Source organism: Oncorhynchus mykiss, chromosome 14 (assembly GCF_057628025.1).
Source record: "Oncorhynchus mykiss isolate SJ-2025 chromosome 14, ASM5762802v1, whole genome shotgun sequence".
NCBI lineage: Eukaryota > Metazoa > Chordata > Actinopteri > Salmoniformes > Salmonidae > Oncorhynchus > Oncorhynchus mykiss.
The window spans coordinates 12575220-12593579 of NC_143035.1; the positions used below are offsets into that span (position 1 = coordinate 12575220).

The 18360-nt window shown below is 44.4% G+C and overlaps 1 protein-coding gene across 4 annotated transcripts; it reads right to left on the reverse strand.

The window, feature by feature from the left end:
• Positions 1-613: 613 nt before the first annotated feature.
• Positions 614-17716, reverse strand: LOC110488809 (protocadherin-10). 4 transcript variants are annotated; one of them, XM_036942957.2, is made up of 5 exons: positions 14511-17716; positions 13346-13404; positions 12867-12973; positions 4708-5064; positions 614-1991 (listed from the first exon to the last, which is right to left on the reverse strand). In XM_036942957.2, exons 1-5 carry the CDS (start codon positions 17010-17012, stop codon positions 1972-1974), a joined length of 3045 nt encoding a protein of 1014 aa, XP_036798852.1. In that variant the 5' UTR covers positions 17013-17716; the 3' UTR covers positions 614-1971. The 4 variants fall into 4 exon arrangements, with proteins under 4 accessions (XP_036798852.1, XP_090054179.1, XP_036798854.1 ...); XM_090198053.1 differs by having other exon boundaries at positions 4907-5064; positions 14676-17563; XM_036942959.2 differs by having other exon boundaries at positions 14676-17563.
• Between the last annotated feature and the right edge of the window lie 644 nt (positions 17717-18360).

Consider the following 18360-nt stretch of genomic DNA (forward strand, 5'->3'; position numbering starts at 1 on the left):
TTTTTTTAGCGAGGAAGTTTTTAGCGAGGAAACGCACCAGACTGACAAACGACTGAAAGAAGCATGTGGCCACAGTGTGTTAGTTAACATATGCCATCATTGTGTGGCCTACATAGGCATTTCTCACCACTCACACATAAACATAGATTTTCTATGAGATCTCTTTAGCGGTTGTCAGAATGGGGAACTCCATTGAAAGCTGAAGAACGTGGGTGTCCAATTGAGACCTGTAATCTTCCAGAGCTGCGCCATGTATTCCATAACCCAACTGTGCCTGGAGTCTTTCTGTGCATCCTTCCTCCATTCAGACGCTGTCAAAAAGCCTCCCCCGAAAAAAGAACATGTCCTTACCCTGTATCTGTCACCAGATGGAAAGAATCACAAGGGGTGTATGTAAAATCAAGAGTAATAGAGAATGTGAAAACAACCTCACCATATCCTATAAAACAGGTGACACTTTACAGAGTCAAATATGAATTGAAATGATGTAAGGGCGCTGACATACAATAGATATACATTGGGACTAGAGGTCAGGATATCAGACATTCCCTTCGCTGTGATTGGATGTAAACCCGCCCAAGTTATCGAAAATCAAACAACATGAGACAAACCGTACATTTCTCATTTTTTGATTTATTGTTGGCATAATGGTGTGTGTGAGAGTCTGTGTATGTGAGTGTGTGTATGTGTGTGCATGTGTATGTGAGTGTGTGTATGTGCACATATTTGATTTTGCACTGCAAGTGCACAACACCTTTCATTATATGGCCACTTTTTGTTTTGTTCTTTTTAATTGACCCTTTTTTTTTTGGTTACAATAACACAGAATTACCATGGAGTTCAATCTAAATTATTACCGCCTTGTATTTTATTTATAGACATGAGTTTCAACTTTCAATATCCAAAAAAAAAGACAAATGAAATCAAACCGGATGAAAACGATCACGTGGCAGACAAGGCTGTTGTGTTTTCATGGTAAAGAACACCCCCAACCTGTTAGATCGTCCCTTCTACAGCACTTTAAGCAGCTTATGGACCTCTGTCTACACAGAATAGGAAACCCACCAAATGGATAGCACACCTTCAGAAAAAGTATATATTGATAGATTTATATATAGATTTATATGCATTTTGAAGCTTTTCAAAAGAGTACATTAAACACTTCTCACATGATATAAACTACTAAACAGCTCAGAATTCAAAGGTGAAGCCCATCACTGTTCAGATTCACTATGTCATGGAAAAAAAAGAAGAAACGGAACTTGAAAATTCATAATCCAGCCCACAATCTTTCCTTATAAAGTTGAAGTACTTTAGATCTGAGGAGAAGACACCTGACCACACAAACTGAATAGAAAAACAGTCAAGTCTAAAACAGTGGTATTGCATTTAAAATGCACAAAGATCTCCTGTACAACTGGCTTCTGCTGTGAGTATAAACATCTAAAGGGCTCAGTGACGTTGACGTTCCTTTTCCAATTGGTTTCTCATTTTTGTCTTTTTTTTTTGTTGTTCTTTTTTTATTTTGTTTTATTTTATTTGTTAAAGATGTACATTAGTGCTGTAAACAGGCACACATAGATTGGAGAGGAGGGATCCTCGTCCTCCTCCTCTTCCTTCTCCTCCCTCTATTAGTTGTGTTTTCAACTCTGTCTCAGTCCTGCTGAGAGCGGTGGGGTCCACGTGCAGAGCCGTCTGTCTGTCCGTCTCCTGACCCTGTCTCTCTGTCTGTCCCCACCACTTCCAACCCCTCCAGAGTCCAAAAGGTAGTAGTTTCCAAGGCCGGCAGTGTTCCAAGAGAATTCCGGAGGGAATGTTGTCCACAGAGTTCCATGTTACTTAGGGGGAATGTCAGTCAGACGTGGAACAGTTAAGGAGATGGAGTCTGGAACTTGATGCTCTTTTTAGTTTTTGTTGTTTTGACTGATTGTGCAAAGTCATACGGTCTCTGGTATGTCCACGCGAAAGGAGCTAGCAAACCCCTTTCCTCGCTGCAAGAAGAGAACACATGCTGGTTAGGGATCAAGTTTGTCTGAGAGAGAAAAGAAAAACAGACAATGCATCTAGAGGAACCTTCATTTATTTACACAGTGTTGTAAGACAGTCAAGAAAACAAGGTTAGGAAGGTTAGGAAGCCCTTCATCCGTTCTCTTCTGGAACCATTTATATCCCCACTGTGAAATCTCTCATTGATAATGCGTGTGAATATGGGTCTGTGTCTCTGAGAATGTTTCTTGCTCAATTTATTTAGGACAGCAACAATGGGCCTTAACTCAAATGGGCCACGGCCAACATGGAAACAAATGGAGCTCCCCCTCCGCCCACACCCCTTACCCCCAACACCCCCCTCTCCCCCTTCCCCATGACAGCTCAACAATCCCCCAGCTAGCAGCAGCTCTATGTCATCACTGTTTGATTAGGGTAATGACCGACCGCTGTCTCTGGCTACAAGGGGCTCTGTGTCTCCAGATGACTTTATCAGATTAGGGGAAAGGCACAGTCTCTTAGTATCATGAGGATTACACCCCCCCCCCCCCCCCCCCCCACTCCCGCTTCCAGACTCCAATCCAAAATAAGACACAGCCTCTTAGTATCATGGGGACACACCATCTTATCCCCACCCACCCTTCCAGACTCCCCTCCGAAATAAGACACAGACTCTTAGTATCATGAGGATACCGCCCCATCCCCCCAACATTCATATGGTCAAAATCTTAATAGCAGAGCAAGGTTTTTGAAACAGTTGAAATGTATAAACATTGTCCTTATATTTGAGACTTGTTTTATAGATAATTTTTCCTGAAATGGCAGTAGCCTATTACATTCTAAGGAAATGGAGTCTGGAACTTGAGGCTCCCAAGTGGTGCAGCGGTCTAAGGCACTGCATCTCAGTGCTCGAGGCATCACTACAGACCCTGGTTCGATTTGAGGCTGTATCACAACTGGCCGTGATTGGGAGTCCCATAGGGCGGTGCACAATTGGCCCAGCGTCATCCGGGTTAGGGTTTGGCTGGGGTAGGCCGTCATTGTAAATAATTATTTGTTCTTAACTGACTTGCCTAGTTAAATAAAGTTTAAATAAAATTAAAATAAATACATTCTGAAAATGTTGCTGTATCTTTAAGAAAGGGAGTTTTCCCCTAGGTTGCTCTGAGCCATCATCCAGGCAAGAAGAATGCAGCAAGAAACTGATCAACTCACCAGGGGAATTATCAACATTTTCAGTTGCAATTTTGGGTTTACCTCGTATAATGACTTCCACGATATTGATCAAATGAAGCCTGGTTTGTTCTGATGTAACTTGTAATATGCTGAAACTGTACTTGTGTGTGTGTGTGTGTGTGTGTGTGTGTGTATATATATATGAGAGAGGTAAACATTCATGTTTGATATGTTAGCTAATGTTACTAGCGAGCATAGCTAGCTAGCTGTGTTATTGTCTTGCAAGCTACATTTAGCTCTTGTGTGTACCAACGAGCAAATGGTTGCATTATTCAATTAAGTGATACGGTTCGATTGCATTATTCAAGAGTGTAGATAGTATGTTATAGAGGAAAAGATGCTTGCATTGTTGAATAGCTTGCAAGTTTCCTGGCTAGTCAGTAGCTACTATGAAACTGATCATTACAGTAGATGTGGAGCTGCAGAGCAACAATGTCACATTGCCAGCCAGAACAAAAGGTAAGGCAAGGATGGCATGTCAATTGAAACGTTTATGTACATATTATGTAACTTGTAAATCTCATCACGCTGCCTCTCCTTAAATGTTTGTCAATGAGAATAGCCTCTGAGAGAGGAAGTCGACATCTTTATCTTTATGGAGTCTCTACCTCATCTGTATTCATCAGAGGTAGTGCCCCATGCTGCGGCTGGGAATTACAGTGGTAGGGGAGACTCCAGCAGTTTGAGAATTCTTCTAGGAAGTTCTGATGAGCGGTGAAAGAACGTGCAACTCTTAAGGCAGTGCTGACAAAATTATAATTAAGCATTATCACCAAATTGCAGTGATGAGGATGTCTCTCTTTGTGCCCTTTGAAAAGGGAGTTTGGAAACAGAAATTCCCCATGGAAATTTGCCTCCTCCTTCCTCTGCTTTCCCTGATTATCTTAAACGGTTTTGATCCTAGGAGCTAGAGTAATACCGTCAGAAGAAAAGGAGCGAGAGGGTAATCTCTTAGCCTCTATTCTTTTCAGCAGATTAAAAACACTCCTTTTTTCATTCCCTTTCGGGGTGAAGGAAGCATCGTGTATATTAACACACCCATCTCCCTATAATGGGACAAATCATCCATCATTTCAACGTCTCGCCGATGTCAAAACTCTCCTATGGATTCCAACCTCTACTCCAATTGATCATGGCACATTAAATTCAAAAGGCACATAGACGGGGCTGCTGCTGTTGGTGGAAGGAGGGAGTGATATGGAAGACTGTGACGGAGGATTAGATCATCACAGATAGAGAGAGCGATAATGAATATGTGTGAAAGGAAGAGAGAGAGTTAGTTAACGACTGTCTGTTAACGACTGAAGAGGGTAAATTAGATGGGTCAGCGCACGTGAAAGAATTTCATGGCACTTCCAGCCAATGGGGGAAGAAATATAATTTGATTTTTTTTGTATTGTTCAAGTCAATCATCAGATCAGGGTTGGTTGGTTGAGAGAATAGAGTGGGTTAGCTACAGAGCTGCCGTGCAAAGCGGATACTCACTCAAATAGGCAGGTTTGTAAGGCGCTCGCGTGCTAGACAGAAGTGCCTCAAACGCTTTCCTCTCTAACTTGGCTTGGTTGGCGTGGGTGGCATGGTGGTGGCTGAGGTGGAGGTGGTTTTGGTGGTGGTGGCTGAGGGGGGTCTCTTTGCCAAAGGTGGAGAATGACTTATCGCCCGTTTGCTCTTGGCTTTCAAATACCTCAGTGTCGGGCACGGAGTCCATGCCTGGCACATGCAGGTTGCTGCGGTAGTCTGCTGCCTGGCGCCCATCGGAGGGCACAAAGGAGGGCATCCAACAGCGGTCGGAGTGTCCCAGTGCCTTGCACTCCTCCGTGCAGTTAGAGAAGAGATCAGTGCCTGGGGAGGGGAACGAGGGAGGAGAGATGGAGAGAGAGAAAAGACAGTTAGAGAAGAGATCAGTGCCTGGGGAGGGGAACGAGGGAGGAGAGATGGAGAGAGAGAAAAGACAGTTAGAAAAGAGATCAGTGCCTGGGGAGGGGAACGAGGGAGGAGAGATGGAGAGAGAGAAAAGACAGTTAGAGAAGAGATCTGTGCCTGGGGAGGGGATCGAGGGAGGAGAGATGGAGAGAGAGAAAAGACAGTTAGAGAAGAGATCCGTGCCTGGGGATGGGAACGAGGGAGGAGAGATGGAGAGAGAGAAAAGACAGTTAGAGAAGAGATCCGTGCCTGGGGAGGGGATCGAGGGAGGAGAGATGGAGAGAGAAAAAAGACAGTTAGAGAAGAGATCCGTGCCTGGGGAGGGGAACGAGGGAGGAGAGATGGAGAGGGAGGAAAGACAGTTAGTGGTCATAAAGGTAATAATCAATTAATCTTGAAACAAGACAAAAAAGGAAGCAGGGGAAACGTGCGCACTCTCACACATACACTCACTCACGAACACAAATACACACAAAGCTGCTGCTGTGTGTGTACGTGCGCGTGCGCGTGTAGACTCAGATCTCTAATTCCTCATTGCAGGGTTCTCTCTTTCACTGAACAAGATCAAAAGAAACAGCAGCATACGTGGAGAGATAAACTCTCAGCCTCGCAGAACAGCAAAAACTACTAGAAAGCCCAGCATGCACAGGGAAAGGTCACGAGGTTATCGTCTTCCTCGTTCTACCTCATCTTTCTACCGATACACTAAGGAGAGATTCAAATAAAAACAGACCTTTGTGAAACCAACCAAAACTGCTAAAATACATTTGCACGACACCAAGTCAATAATCAAGTTTGCTCACGACACCAGAGTTGTAGGCCTGAAAACCAACAACAGCAAGTCAGCCTATAGGGAAGAGGTAAGTGAAAGTCAGTAAAACAAAAGAGTTGATTGTTACAGAGGAGGGAACATGCCCCGCTCCACATCAATGGTAGTAGAGAGAGTCAGTAGTTATCATTTCCTCACTGTGGACTTGGACCAACAACATCACCACTCTTGTGAAGAGGTGCCGACAGCATCTCTACTTCCTAAGGCGGCAGAATACATTTGGGATGCCAACCCGTGTCCTCTCCAAATACTTCCACTGCACCATCGAGAGCGTCCTGACCGATTGCATCACGTCCTGGTACGGGAATTAGCCTGTCCACGACCGCAATGCCCTCCAGTGGGTGATGAAGACGGCCCAGTGCATCATTGGGACCATGCTCCCACCCATCCAGGATTTACTCAAAATGGTGTCTGAGGAGGGCACGCAGCATCATCAAGGACCCCCACACACCCTGTCGGGCAGATGAAATCGGAGCATGAGGTCTGATACCAACAGGCTAAGAGACCGTTTCTATCTACAAGCCATCAGACTGAGGAACACATGAACTGGACTGACCACCTACCCTGATTCTCCACACCTTATTAACACACATGCCCTCACTCACTCACTCACTCACTCACTCACTCACGCACACGCACACAGACACACACATAGACAGACACACACACACACACACACACACAGACACACACACACACACACATGCACACACATATATATACATTCATGCTACACACACATCACAACTGCTGCTATCAGACTCCTGTTAGAATTGCTAAATACTGCACAATTTAAACACTTGCCCCCTAATCCCCCTTCCCCAAATTACATGTAAATATTGGACTATAAATTATGCCTGGTGTATTCATGCATTATGTAATGTGTGTGTAGTTTTTATAATATTTTTGCCATTGGGAAATAGAGAAACAAGCTAGAATCATTGAATCATTGCTGTGACCCTCTGTGGTAGTTTCTCTCTGTGATATCTCAGCAGGTACGACTGGTCATGCAGAGTGAGAGACGTGTTTAAAACCATTAACACCACACTACTACACTCTCTGAGCTTCCTGTGACCAAGGTATTAGATCATTTAAACCACAGGCTCAAAAGTATTGGATTACTTTGGCTGCTCATGTCCTTTCAATCTGTCCATGCAATAACACCAAAAAAAAAGTCAACCCGAGTCCTTCAATGTTCTGTCAAAGAGGAAGTTCATTCTGAGTTCATTCTTCATGATAGTGCAAGTGAATCCATGAATAGCCCATCGTGGAACACAAAATCGAAAATAATCAGTGTCTGATTCAATTCATATAGATACTAATATTTTTGCCCTAAGTAAAACCAGGGTATTGCCTAACTTAATCTTTAAAAGTCAATTTGGCGTGGTCCACGTTTTAAGTCATTTGATGTGCATGTCTGAGTAAAACCCAAACTGCTCCCCAAGAGTATCCTCAGATAATCCTGTGGTACACAGACTGATTAGGCTTCAGACTGCGGTGTGTGTGTGTGTGTGTGTGTGTGTGTGTGTGTGTGTGTTTCCACAGGTCAGCATAGGGGGAATTTGCTTTGTTACAAAGAGGATTAATTTGGCTCGCTAACAGCTTGGAAAAATGCTGAGCTTCCTAACGAGTGAGTTCCTTATTAAATATTAATGAACATCCACAAATACACCATCACATTGAGTGTCAGCACATACACAACAATGAAAGAAAGTTTGTATTATTGAATTATGTATCTACTAATACAGACTCCATAGATCATACATTTACTCCTCATTTCAACAAGTGGTACCTGCACTTCTTTAGATATTCACCAAAGCAATGGGACAGTGACCTCTGACCCTGGATAATGAACATATTTCCATATCCAATAATCACAGGAGGAGGCTTGTGAATATCAATCTGTTTCAGATTTGGCATTTAGAATCTGGAGAAGTGATAAGACACAGACTCACTCCGAGAAAAAACGTCTCTGCTAAAAAGCCAGATCAAGACATCTTGATATTTCTTGACATTTTAGGAAATGAGATATTCCCTGAGGTGTCTTTTCAGAAAAAAATAGGGAAGTAAAAAATTGAAAAAAATATAAGAATTGACCTGTCCTCTGTAAAGAATTGACCTGTCCTCAGTAAAGAATAGACCTGTCCTCAGTAAAGAATAGACCTGCCCTCAGTAAAGAATAGACCTGTTCTCAGTAAAGAATTGACCTGTCCTCTGTAAAGAATTGACCTGCCCTCAGTAAAGAATAGACCTGTCCTCAGTAAAGAATAGACCTGTCCTCAGTAAAGAATTGACCTGCCCTCAGTAAAGAATTGACCTGCCCTCAGTAAAGAATTGACCTGCCCTCAGTAAAGAATAGACCTGTCCTCTGTAAAGAATTGACCTGACCTCGGTAAAGAATTGACCTGCTCTCTGTAAAGAATTGACTTGACCTCAGTAAAGAATTGACCTGCTCTCGGTAAAGAATTGACCTGCCCTCAGTAAAGAATTGACCGTAAAGAATTGACCTGCCCTCGGTAAAGCATTGACCTTCCCTCAGTAAAGAATTGACCTGACCTCTGTAAAGAATTGACCTGCCCTCTGTAAAGCATTGACCTTCCCTCAGTAAAGAATTGACCTGACCTCAGTAAAGAAATGACCTGACCTCAGTAAAGAATTGACCTGACCTCTGTAAAGAATTGACCTGCCCTCAGTAAAGAATTGACCTGCTCTCGGTAAAGAATTGACCTGCTCTCTGTAAAGAATTGACCTGCCCTCAGTAAAGAATAGACCTGTCCTGAGTAAAGAATTGACCTGCCCTCGGTAAAGAATTGACCTGACCTCAGTAAAGAATTGAGCGTAAAGAATTGACCTGCCCTCGGTAAAGAATTGACCTGCTCCCGGTAAAGAATTGACCTGCCCTCAGTAAAGAATTGACCTGACCTCAGTAAAGAATTGACCTGACCTCAGTAAAGAATTGACGTGACCTCAGTAAAGAATTGACCGTAAAGAATTGACCTGACCTCAGTAAAGAATTGACCGTAAAGAATTGACCTGCCCTCAGTTAAAGAATTGACCTGCCCTCAGTAAAGAATTGACCTGACCTCAGTAAAGAATTGACCTGCCCTCAGTAAAGAATTGACCTGACCTCAGTAAAGAATTGACCGTAAAGAATTGATCTGCCCTCAGTAAAGAATTGACCGTAAAGAATTGACCTGCCCTCAGTAAAGAATTGACCTGACCTCGGTAAAGAATTGACCTGCCCTCGGTAAAGAATTGACCTGCCCTCGGTAAAGAATTGACCTGCCCTCAGTAAAGAATTGACATGACCTCGGGAAAGAATTGACCTGCCCTCAGTAAAGAATTGACCGTAAAGAATTGACCTGCCCTCAGTAAAGAATTGACCGTAAAGAATTGACCTGCCCTCAGTAAAGAATTGACCTGCCCTCGGTAAAGAATTGACCTGACCTCGGTAAAGAATTGACCTGCCCTCGGTAAAGAATTGACCTGCCCTCGGTAAAGAATTGACCTGCCCTCAGTAAAGAATTGACATGACCTCGGGAAAGAATTGACCTGCCCTCAGTAAAGAATTGACCGTAAAGAATTGACCTGCCCTCAGTAAAGAATTGACCGTAAAGAATTGACCTGCCCTCAGTAAAGAATTGACCTGCCCTCGGTAAAGAATTGACCTGCCCTCAGTAAAGAATTGACATGACCTCGGGAAAGAATTGACCCGCCCTCAGTAAAGAATTGACCTGACCTTGGGAAAGAATTGACCTGACCTCGGTAAAGAATTGACCTGCCTTCAGTAAAGAATTGACCTGCCTTCAGTAAAGAATAGACCTGCCCTCAGTAAAGAATTAACCTGCCCTCTGTAAAACTGAAAGTTTAATAAAAGTTGTGAACCGAAACCAACAATATTTATTGGCCTTAGTAGTTTCATGATTTTAAGGAACAAACATGAGTCTACAGTATATCAGTCTGACTTCAATATCTACTGAAAGCACTGTCAAAAGATCCCCCATATCCAAACAAAGATAAAGAGAGGGAGAGAGGGATGGGAGAGAGGGATGGGAGAGAGGGAGAGAGGGAGAGAGAGAGAGAGATATATTTCCCTCAGATTACACAGATCCACAAAGAATTCGAAAATGAACCCAATTTTGATAAACACCCATTTCCACTGTGTGTAAAACCACAGTGTGCCATCACAGCAGCAATATTTCTGACCTGTTGCCACAAGAAAAGGGCAACCAGTGAAGAACAAACACCATCGTAAATACAACCCATATTTCTGTTTATTTATTTTCCCTTTTGCACTATTTGCACATCGTTACAACACTGTATATAGACATAATATGACATTTGAAATGTATTTATTATTTTGGAACTTTTGTGAGTGTAATGTTTACGTCTATTTCACTTGCATTGGCAATGTAAACATATGTTTTCCATGCCAATAAAGCCCTTTGAATTGGGGGGGAAGAGAGAGAGAGAAATTAAAATTGTTCGAACGAGAGAGACTGTGTAAATGCCCTGAACCCCTACTTTATTGCGTCCTTAATTTGGTCATTGGTATGCAGAGTTCTGAAAATGGATGACGGTTAAGCAAGAATATACAAATAGCATATATTACTATGGCGATAAAAAGTGAACCATGGGCCTAAGAAGGGATGGAGAATGGGAGGATGGAGGGGGAAATAGGGAGGTGGAGGGAGTGCTATCTCCAATGCTCCCAAACAGTAGGGGGACAGTTGATCCATAGTAACCATGATAACAGTCTATATAAGACAGGCTATATCATCTCTGATACCATCACAGTAATTCCACTGCTTAAATCCATCTAATATCAACAAACATTTATTCACCTAAATTATCATCATTGTTTTAGTCTCTAATCACAATCATAGTGCTATAATTAAGCAATAAAGCATGAGGGGTGAGGTATTTGGCCAATGTACCATGGCTAAGGACTGTCCTTTGAATTGGCCATATACCACAAACACCCTTATTGCTATTATAAACTGGTTACCAACATAATTGGAACAGTAAAAAGTATTTTTTTTGTCATGCCCATGGTATGCGGTCTGATATACCATGTCATTCAGCCAATTAGCATTCAGGGCTTGAACCACCCGGTTTATAATTAAGTTCACCCTCACCTCATTAAACTAAGGAATTGTTCATGAAAATGTTGAATAAAAAGATCAACTGACACAGAAAAATCCGGAGGTTCTAGCATCTCTGCTTGTCACAAACTCAATTATCACTTTAGCAAATAGCACAGCAGCCAGTTATGTCTAAGTCTCGTGCAAGCAGAGAACACTAAAGCCCCCGTATAAACGATCCTAATCAAACCAAGACTTAATGCACAGCAATTAATCTGTTTGAAGACAGTAAGTTGTCCGATAATTTCGAAAAACAAAGCAACAGTAGCCTATTGCCATACGACGGTATACGACGGTACTCAAAGTCAATAGCAAAGACAGCAAGTTCACTAAAACACCATGCCAGAGAGTCACCACTTAGCATTAGGAGTCTGGTCAAGCCCTGTATGAAGGAAAGAAGGGTTCAACTAAAAAGAAAGTATAGCTCCTGTAGTGTCTATATAGAAGTAGCTTGTACTACCTTATCATATGGCTAAAATGGAATATGTAGCGTGATATAAACCACCTTGCTAAATGACTTGCCTTTTGGTTGAACATTAAAGGTGTACCATCTGACAAGTGACTTGTAAAAATTAGTCCAAGCTAACTACATACATCATACATTTAAAGTGGGCTACATAAAATAGGATGCTTCCCTTTAAACGTCAGTGTATATCCACAGGCTTAAAATAGTGCCATTATTATTTCTAGACGTGGCTCATTTCGCATGCTGTGGGTTCATCCCCAAGGGCAGACCTTGTTGCTTTCCAAAAAACATGGGCATAGACACACACAGACGGGGCTGGACCAAAGCAATCGCAAGGATGAATGCAGAGATAACTACATTCAAAGCTCAGAAGCCCAATTTAAAAATAAAAAAAACGTATGTGAACCTTTAGGTGGAACAGATAAAACGACGACGTGGACGGAGGAATGCGATCGGGATGGTGGGGGCTCGGGGCGGTGGGGGCTCGGGGCGGGAAGGCAGAGCACAGTCAATGAATGAATCGTTTGTTTGTTTGCGCCGTGCAACCATTTTGGTCCCGTTCCCACACCGCACCGACCAATGACAAGCCAACCGGTCCTCGTTATAAATTCTGTCACGTACCCATCAAGTGGTCTCTAGCATGGATTTAGCAGCGGGCCCTCCCTCATTAAGGACCCTGCATATTTACTAACAACAGGATTAAGTTCAGCAGCGCGTCATTGTCCCTCAGAACATTTCCCATGTTCAAAACAATAAAGAGATTGAGCTACAGCCAGGAAAGAGCGAGTTTACAAACACACGACGACTAGAATATAGGCCTACCAAAAAACAGCCCGTTCTTACAGTAGCCTAAGCAAGAGACGTTTGTATATCACATGCTGGTAGAAAAACACTCAAGCCTACATTTCATAAATCCTAAGCACATTTCCAATATTTGAGATGGTGAGAATGAGTAGGCTATGACACGACTAGCCAGTCGTGAACTCTGAAAGTAGTCGAGATTTGGCAGAGCGCAGTGTGCAGTGAGTCGCTTTCCGTTCAGCACCACAATCGGAAGATAACAGCGCAGTGATACTATAGACACGCAGCAGCCATGGGCGCGGATAACATTCTTAAGGCTATACATGACTATAGGCCTCGAAACACACCATGATCGATCGATCAGCACCGTGGACAGATATCACGCCTTACAACACTGTCATCGCCCTCTGTGGGGCTTTAAATGAGAAAATAAGAGAGCAAATGCCGTGCAACCAGCCAAGAACGAACAAACTCGACTTACCGGCAGAGTGACCTCGATTGGTGGCGTCATGGTCACTGTCGCCTTGCTCGCTGTCACCATGACCACTGTCTTTAGAGCTTACGAGATCCGCTTCTTGGAAAGCCGAACTGGCAGATAAGAGAAGGATAGAGAACATTCTTTAATGTATTGAAGATAGTGGAAGGCCTATTTTTATTTTCAAACGTACATTAAAACAATAATTATGTTAGAATAAAACATGAATAACTTTTATTTTCACCGTCTTCATCATAATCATCATTCATTCATTATCCTGCACTTCATTATCATCAACATAGACTGAGAGTGCATACACAGGTGGGCAGCAGCAGAGAGAGTGAATTAATTAACCAGTATTAGGTATTGAGCCATGTTGGCATGGTTGTGGTTTGTAGTCTCTCCCCTATGGCATTGAATGGCTACTTTAAAAAACACTCTCAATCACGTCTGCTGGCAGGGCACCGGGTGCGCATGCTCGTTACCTGTTCACACGCCGAGGTCTGTCCACCAGGTAACTGAGCTCGGCTCGCTGGTGTTTGGTCTGAAAGAGAAGCACGAGACATTTTGAGTTTGGGGCGCGGTGGCATTTTATTATCAAACTATGTTCCTGAGATTTAAAATACAAAATAATAACAAGAAATCTGGTACATGACATTGATAGTTTTGATATTGACGTTAGATTTGACGTGATTGCTGATGTTCGACAACGAAACGTCTCATATCTATATTTTGAGAAGAGTCGTTTAAGCCTACTAGCCGAAAGCATATATATATACTACCAAAGAGAAAAATTAAGTGGTGCACCTATTCAGGCTTGCTGAACTATAGACGGATCTTTGTTCTTGTGCGACTCAGCACGATCGTGACTGGTGTGCGAAATGTGTGTATTCTCACAAGGGACACGGTCATTGCGCATGACAACACACACACACGCGCGCAAACACGCGCGCGCACACACACACACACACACACACACACACATGCAGACACACGCACACACATGCACACACACACACACACATGCATGAAGACACACACACACACACACACACACACACACATGCAGACACACGCACACACATGCACACACACACACACACATGCATGAAGACACACACACACACACACACAACTCCAGCCTTCAAGGCACCCATGCATTATCCTGATGTATTATTATATTACTCCAAATCCATTTTATTTTAAAAGCACGACAAAACCACTTTTGAGCAGAACATATACATGCAATCATTACTATTCCAATGATAATCTCCCTCGGGACTGCCAACGGCAACATGTCAGCAACTAGTATTCATCATTTTGGGTTGAATTGTCGTTACGTAAATAAATAGCAAGATATACAGACTTATGTGTTCGGGGAAATAATACATGTATTTGTGAGGGACTCTACTAAAACAATGGGTGATGCAACACATAGAAAGTTAACATCAATGTCAGGGACACTGAAACGAAATGTCCTAATAATGAGGAATGCAGATTATATTTCATGTTTTATCCAGATACTAATAGCAGTAGTGAGTCTTTTTTTTTCAGACAAGCACATGTTGCAGTTATCACACTCTATATCGAATATACGGATAGCAAGTACATGCTGGGGGTATTGGAGTTTAAAGGTATGGGGGCTCTTACCTCGCTTGATAAAATGCTGCCGTTTGATATGATGTCAGGCTGCTGGTCAGTGTACCCTGTCACTATGGCCCCACACGGGTTGTGTTCCGTGTCTGTGCTCCTAGATGGGCTACACGGCTTTAGGAACATGAGGTCGGTTTTGGCCGATTCCGGAGTCAGACATACCTGGTAGCAATAGTTCTGGTTTTGGTGGTGAGAGCCGAAGCTCCCGGACTCTTCCACTGGCACCTGAGCTGTACCGGCCCCGGTGACGTTGGCGCTCTGCACCAGCATTATATCGGACTTGCTGAGCTTTTTCTTGCGGGCTCGCGCATGCCTGCTGCAGCATGTGGCGCACCCGAGGCAGCAATCACTTGTGAGGCACGTGTAGATGTTGAGCTTTTTGTCCTTCTGGCAGCGCACGGCCAGCACGATCATAGCCAGGAGGAAGATGAAGGAGACTGAGCCCAGGGCGATGATGAGGATGAGGGTGAGGTCCAGCGATGTCTCCTTGGACTTGGCGGTGCCCCTCTCCCGATGGTCCTCCACCACACTGTCCACCAGCACCACGAACACACTGGCGGTGGAGGAGAGGGGTGGCTGGCCGTGGTCCCTCACCTCTATCAACAGGTCATACATCTGGTTTGGGTCCCGCTTGGTGGAGACGCGCCGGGCAGTGCGCAATTCTCCTGTCCTCCAGTCCATGCGGAACATGCCGTTCTCGTTCCCCCGCTGGATGCTGTAGGAGAGCCGTGCGTTCTCTCCGTCGTCTGCATCCATGGCGATGATACGGGTTACCAGGTAGCCAGGCTCGGCGGAGCGGGGCAGAGGCTCTCTAGCAGTGCCATTTTTACCAAGGGGAGCAATAACGGAGGGAGGGTTGTCATTCTGGTCCACAATGATTACCTTGACCGTGGCGTTCGAGAAGAGCTCAGGGCTACCTGCATCTTTCGCCTGAACCATGAAAGTGAAGTCTTTTAACTGCTCGTAATCGAATGATCTGAGTGCGTAAAGGTAGCCCGTCTCTTCGTTGATTGACACATATGTTTTCACAGACATACCCTGAATATCGCACTCCATTATGGAGTAACTAATGAGAGCGTTCTGTCCAACGTCTGGGTCCAGAGCGGTCACAGCGTGGATATAAGCACCTGGCACATTGTTTTCAGTCACATACACATCATATATGGGCTGCGTAAACGTTGGCGCATTGTCATTTTCATCCGACACTTGCACTTTGATTGATTTACTGGTGGCAAGGGAAGGGGTCCCTGTATCCCTGGCAACTACAGTCACTGAATAAGAGTCAGCATTCTCTCTATTTAGGGGTCCATCCGTTACAATGGTGAAATAGTTCCTAAAGGAGGGTTTGAGTTTGAACGGGACGTCACCGAGGATTTCAACGTGAATCTTTCCGTTTTCCTCAGCATCTTTGTCAGTCACGCTCAGCAGGGCTATAACGGTGCCCGGGGCTGCCCTTTCACTCACCGACTCGGTCACTGTGCTGAATGTGATATCAGGAGCATTATCATTTACGTCCATTATTTTCACCAGAACTTTACAGTGCGCGGCCACGGCATTGGGTCCGAGATCTTTCGCCTGAACGAATATTTGATATAAACTGCTCTCCTCAAAATCCACCTCACTGCGCACCTCGATGCGTCCAGTGCGCGCGTCTATGGCGAACAGGTCCTTGACGCGGCTGGAGATGTGGTTACTGAATGAATACACTATCTCCCCATTCTGCCCCTCGTCTAAGTCCGTGGCGTTCAGCTGGATAACGAGGGTCCCCGCCGGTGTGTTCTCCTGAAGACTCACTGAGTACACTGGCTGGTCAAACACGGGCACGTTGTCGTTAGAATCCAGCACTTTGACCACCAGCAGAGCAGTGCCTGTCCGTGGCGGCTGGCCCCCGTCCACTGCAGTCAGCACATACCTGTGGGACGCCTGCTGCTCCCTGTCCAGTGACTTCTCTAGCACCAGTTCTGCGAATTTGTTCCCGTCGGTCTGCGTCTGCACATCCAAGTAGAAGTAGTTATTGGTGGTGATGTCGTATGTGCGCAGCGCATTGGAACCCACGTCCGGATCGAATGCGCTCTCTAGGGGAAACCGGGTACCGGGGACTGCGCTCTCCGAGATCTCTACGGTGATGTCGGTTTCGGGGAAGCTGGGCGGATTGTCATTGATATCCACGACCTCTATCTCCACGCGGAACAGCTCGAGAGGGTTCTCCAAAAACACTTCAAGGTGTAAAAGACAGCTGGCACTCTGCTTGCAGATCTGCTCCCGGTCAATTTTCTCGTTGATGAACAGAATCCCGTTCTCCATGTTCACTTCCAGGTACGGCGTCCGCGAGCTGGGCACAACCTGGAAGCGGCGTGAAGCGATTTTGGTCATGTCCAGTCCCAGGTCCTCGGCGATATTCCCTACGAACGTGCCGTGTCCAGCCTCCTCCGGCACAGAGTAGCGTATCTGCGAGACCACTCCATCCGCGATACACATCAAAAGGAATAGCACAATCATCGCCAAAGAACAAGTGCACTTGGAGAAAATAAATCTTATCCTTTTTTATTTAAAGCGTCAATTCCCATTACCCTTAGTCCAAGGAAAGTCCCCAAAAATGTAGAAGGCTTTTGGAGATTTATTTTCCTTTTAGCAGTCCCGTCAAACATGGACCTTCTTGTTTGTGATATTCAATGCAGGCTTGATTACCCCCAAATCCTGTCTTCACTGCCGAGATCAACAAGCTCTCGGCTGCTTCAGATGCGCCTCGTTACGGCAGCAGTGCACATTCCAATGATGCGGAGTGTTCCTTAATAATAATAGTGAGGAGATGACTCTAAAAGCATAGGCCCAAAATCAATAAAAAAAATGTAAAAAATCCACGTAATCGATACTTTTTTTACAAGCTTTGTCCAACTATACCAATTCTCAAACAGCCACTGTTATCTGATTTTTTCTCTCTCTTCTCTCCAGTGATATCTGCTCCGTTTAGCGCACACACTGCAGCGGTCTCCTCTCCCACTATTGAATGCTCTTCACTCAACTATTCGCTTTTTCCGCAGCGCACCTCCCCTACCAGCCAACGGGATCCTCGGACACCCGCTGAGCTCACTCCTGATTGGACGGTTGAGACGTTTGTCTATGCTGGATATCGCTCACTGGGATGTGACGCTTCTAGCCCAGTTGCTGGTTCGAGCTGAATACATGCCTGACGAGGAAGAGACATTTGGAAGAGGGGAGGAAGTTGGGGCTTTATAGTTGTTTACGCGCAGCACACTGAAAGGGTCTTAAATTGTTTTCAACAAAAGCACAATGCACAATAGCATTGGCTATTAGGAAAACAATAAAGAGTGGCACACTATGTATACATTCCCAGAAATGTATTAGGCAAACTTCCCAGCACATTTCAAGGAGCCTATACTTTCCATAGTGTAGCGACTCTAGTTGAATAGCTTTCAGTTTACTCTCCGTTAGTCAGCACCTCTAGGCCTAACTTATTTTGGGGTGTGGGCAATGCTCATGCCTTTTACTAGCCTATTAAGAAAACAGAACGCAATAATTAATTTGATTATTATCATTGATTGATAGTTTATAGCTGTGTATGATTCCTGCTAGGCGACGTGTGCAGACTGTTTGTGTGTGAGGATAATGTATTGACATGTGATATATAGGAAACATGCCGGATATGCGTCAATCATTTATATGCTCATATAATAGTTTTAACCACCACAATGTGAGTATTCCTCATCCAGCAACTTCTCTCTGTAACTGCTCTCACGCTGAATCTGGAGATTTGTGTGGAATCTTTCTGAGCCTCTGTCTAAGCAAGGCGTAAACCACAGACCTTACGCGCCCCCTAGCGGCCAGG

Excerpts from the sequence above, each read along its gene's own strand:
- LOC110488809 (XM_036942957.2), bottom strand. The coding sequence starts at position 17,012 with ATGATTGTGCTATTCCTTTTGATGTGTATCGCGGATGGAGTGGTCTCG. Across the intron at positions 13,405-14,510 it reads GCAGCATTTTATCAAGCGAG|ACCAAACACCAGCGAGCCGA; the intron begins GTAAGAGCCCCC and ends CTTCTCTTTCAG. Across the intron at positions 1,992-4,707 it reads TTACAAACCTGCCTATTTGA|CGAGGAAAGGGGTTTGCTAG; the intron begins GTGAGTATCCGC and ends CTCTTCTTGCAG.